The 3,595-nt window shown below is 42.5% G+C and overlaps 1 protein-coding gene across 1 annotated transcript in view; it reads left to right on the top strand.

Moving 5' to 3' along the window:
• Positions 1–810: 810 nt before the first annotated feature.
• CIMAP2 (ciliary microtubule associated protein 2) overlaps positions 811–3,595 on the top strand; it is a gene marked incomplete in the record, with an annotated part of 13,284 nt that continues 10,499 nt past the window's right edge. The window contains 2 exon segments of the mRNA XM_072419205.1: positions 811–885; positions 2,593–2,680. Of these exon segments, the coding sequence (XP_072275306.1) occupies positions 836–885; positions 2,593–2,680 (138 nt within the window).

The raw sequence follows: 3,595 nt of genomic DNA, 5'->3' as shown, positions 1-3,595 counted from the left end.
TATCGCGGGTGGTTTTGGAACGTAACAGGGGACTTCTGTATAAAGCTGTGTTTCTCATCCAGGGTTTCCTCATAGAATGCTAGGGGTCCCATGAGCAGTGATGTGTGAAGTATATTGGACCAGGGTGTCTGTGAATTTTTTCCTCCATTAAACCAGTTGAGAGGGCCTGAGAACCGGGTCCTGGCCATCTTTGTCAACTTTAGCAGTCTTTGCTGTGACCAAAAAGTTCTGCGTCCCCTCTCCTGTCATTTTGCTCATACAAAGTCAGCTTTGTAAATAACAGGAGAAAGGACGCAGAACTTTCCAGTCACAGCAAAGACTGCTGAAGCCGATAAGGAAGGTTGTGGCATGGTACCAGCTCTCATGTCCATGTCCTCATGGTTGGTGTCCTCCGCCCTGGACCAGCCTCTCTAATGGAGGATAATCCAGCCACACCTCTAATTTATACTGCACAGCATCCAATAGGAGGCCTGCCACCACCAAGATGGGGTACTGCCCTACACTGGCACTGATTAATGCACCAGGGCATTTTGAGAAAATGTGTCATTTATAAATATTTATATTGTTTTAAATTAAATTCAATGTTTTATTTCTTTTTTTTTTTTTTTGCAGTTGGCCAGTGTTTTTTTTTCATTGTTTTCTCTTATAAACCTCTAGGCACTACATAATACTGGGGTCACAGTAATAGCTCTCCCAGTGTCTGCAGATATCCTGCACCGGAAGCCTTAACGACACGTGACGTCTCGAGGTTCTACAAGTCCTGGCGGCTACCTGCAGTCACGTGATCCATAACCTGGGAGATGGCGTCTCCGTTACCATAGCGACCAGACTCGGCATGACGGCGAAGAAGTTCACTGGGGCGCCGTTCGGCTGCCAGAGTGCCAGGTAAAAATCCAAAATGAGAAGCCATAGCAGGGTAACCGGCAGATCTAATGATTATCCTCGCCAGACTTACTGTGCAGAACACTATGCCTGGTGTCCACGATCGCTGAGCCTGGGGCTATCTGTGACTCTGTCTGCATTGCTATCTATAAGGCAATGCTGAGATCCCTGGCATGTCTAGATGAGCTCATGCTATTCTGCCTGCTATACATGCGGATTATGCAACTAAAATCATGTGCAAGACAGAGCTGTGACAACGCTGAAAATATTGCAATTCACTGCATCACATAAAAAAAAAAAAATCATTATGTGGGTTGAAGAAAAAAAAATATGCATTTATGTGTTCACTGTATCAGCAATGTGCTACCATTTAACAATAATATAATGTAACATTTAAAGCAGAACTAAACCTGCACTACTCACATTTCCAGTGGAGGGCGCGCCGTCTTCCTTCTTCCTCCTACAGAGGATCTTCAACCATCCTGATTGGTTGTGCCGGGTCCACATAACCCCCACGCAGGAGTCCATTAATTCCCGGCACATGCAAGGGAAGCGGGGATTGCTGGGTTTCCCTGGAAAGCAGAGCTGACGCTACGCATGCCCAGCTCAGTTTTGATTCCATGAACCCAAAACGATCAGACAGGTAAGACGCGTTATTACAGGAAGGACATCACCTGTTTCTGCTGTAATGACCTGTCTGATTATACAAAGTTAGAAGAAGAAATTAAATTCCGCACCACATGTGCAGTGAAATCAGTGAGTGTTTTTCCATTTACGTCACCTGATCTTGCGTCTGCGTCAGGTGACGTAGGAAGAAGAACCCGGTAGAAGATAGAAGATGGCGGCGCCTGGCGCGCTCTCCGTGCCACCCTTAAGAGAGATACTGAGTCAACGCGGGACCCGATAAAAGAAACCTCCCGATAGATCAACTGCTCTGTGGGAATGCACATTGAGTTTGCATGCTCTCCCCGTGTTTGCGTAGGTTTCCTCCAGGTACTCCGGTTTCCTCCCAAATTCCAAAAAACATGCAGGTAGGTTAATTGGCTCCCCCCCAATTTTGACCTTGGACTGTATTAATGACATATGACTATGGTAGGGACATTAGATTGTGAACCCCTTTGAGGGGCAGCTAGTGACATGACTATGGACTTGTACAGTGCTGCGTAATATGTAGGCGCTTTATAAATACTGTGTAAAAATAATGTACTAAACAATCAGGACAAATCTGAATTTAAGATAAGGATTTTTTGTACTTTTTAAAGTTTGAAAAATTATATTCATCGGTATATTAAACAGAAATGGGCCTTTTCACTTCCATTTATGGTAAATAAAAAGTCTCACCAACAAGAACACACAAGGGTGGGGCTGTCACCCTTACTTGGAAATCTATAAGATTAGGTTCATGCCTGCTTTGGGATCAAGTGATCCTGCATGACTACCGGCAGCCAGCCCCTCAGTCTCCAGTGCAGCATCTGCAGAAAGTGGGCATCAGTAGGTGGTACTGAACATCCATTGTCTATGGGCTGCCACAGGTACAAGCTACCTACCCTGCACTACCCTGAGCCAGCAGTTAACTGGCATGAGTAAGCTGTAACTGCACCGCCGTTACTCACTGCCAGTCTGAACATATCTGAGCTGTTGTTTAATATTATAACTTTGTATAAACATTTGACATTAATTATGTCTGTGCTGTCATTCTTCGCTAAACAGGTTTGATGTGTCTGCAGTTCACCCGACATTTAAGAAACCTGGCACCTACACACAGGTATCATACTGCAGAAGGGCAACGTCAGAGCAAGTGAGTAAAAATTAATATTTCAATTATTGATAAGACAATTTATGTCTGGTTGCATTTAATCCTTCAGTTTATTGTTTCAGTAATTGTTATGTGTGCACAAGGTAAGTATTTTTTACCGGCCAGGTAATTTAATTATGAAAAGGCGAGGAGACAAATCCTTGCCTGTTTATATAAAAATTACAACTTTCTTTTGTCAAAGCAGCCAAACATTAAGTCCCTGGTTAATATTATAAAGGTACCAAAACAGCTCTGATCTGTCAAGGTCGGGACACCAAAAGACCTCTAAAGCTGCCCTGTGATTTCTGGCACCAAAATGTTAGCAGGAGATTCTTTAACTCACTCTGCCATCGCCGGCCCTGTACTTCACATCCTGATGATTTCTCTTGGCACTGCTCTGGTGCTCTGACCCAGTCGTATAGCAATCAGAATTTGGCCCTTTTTAAAGTTGCTCAGATCCATACGCTTGCCCTTTTTCCTGCTTCCAAGCAGGACACATTAACTTCACAACTGTTCTCCTCCTGTCCAATATATTCCATCCCTTGTCAGATGCCATTGTAAAAAAAACTTGTTGATCATTCCAGTATTGTTATTTTTCCTATTGGTTTTGTAGTGAAAATCATGCAGTGGAATCTTGCAGCAGAATAGTCACTTTATGGGAACTTTAAAAAAGCAACAAACAAATGAAATCTTAACTCCTAATCCTAATTTTTTATTCAGATTCAGCAAGGGTTTATTTAAAAAAAAAAAATAAAAAAAAAATATATATATATACAAGTTTATATAAGTCGTATATAAACTGACTGTTGAAAAACTTCTCTGTCAGTGTTATAAGGTTAATTCCAACTCCTGTAATTTAATCTTCAGGATAGCATAATCTGTTAACATACTAACATTACAGGTATTAACCTCCCTAGC

Source organism: Pyxicephalus adspersus, chromosome 8 (assembly GCF_032062135.1).
Source record: "Pyxicephalus adspersus chromosome 8, UCB_Pads_2.0, whole genome shotgun sequence".
Lineage (NCBI taxonomy): Eukaryota > Metazoa > Chordata > Amphibia > Anura > Pyxicephalidae > Pyxicephalus > Pyxicephalus adspersus.
The sequence above is the reverse complement of the archived record's forward strand: the minus strand, read 5'-3'. Positions and strand labels throughout refer to the sequence as shown.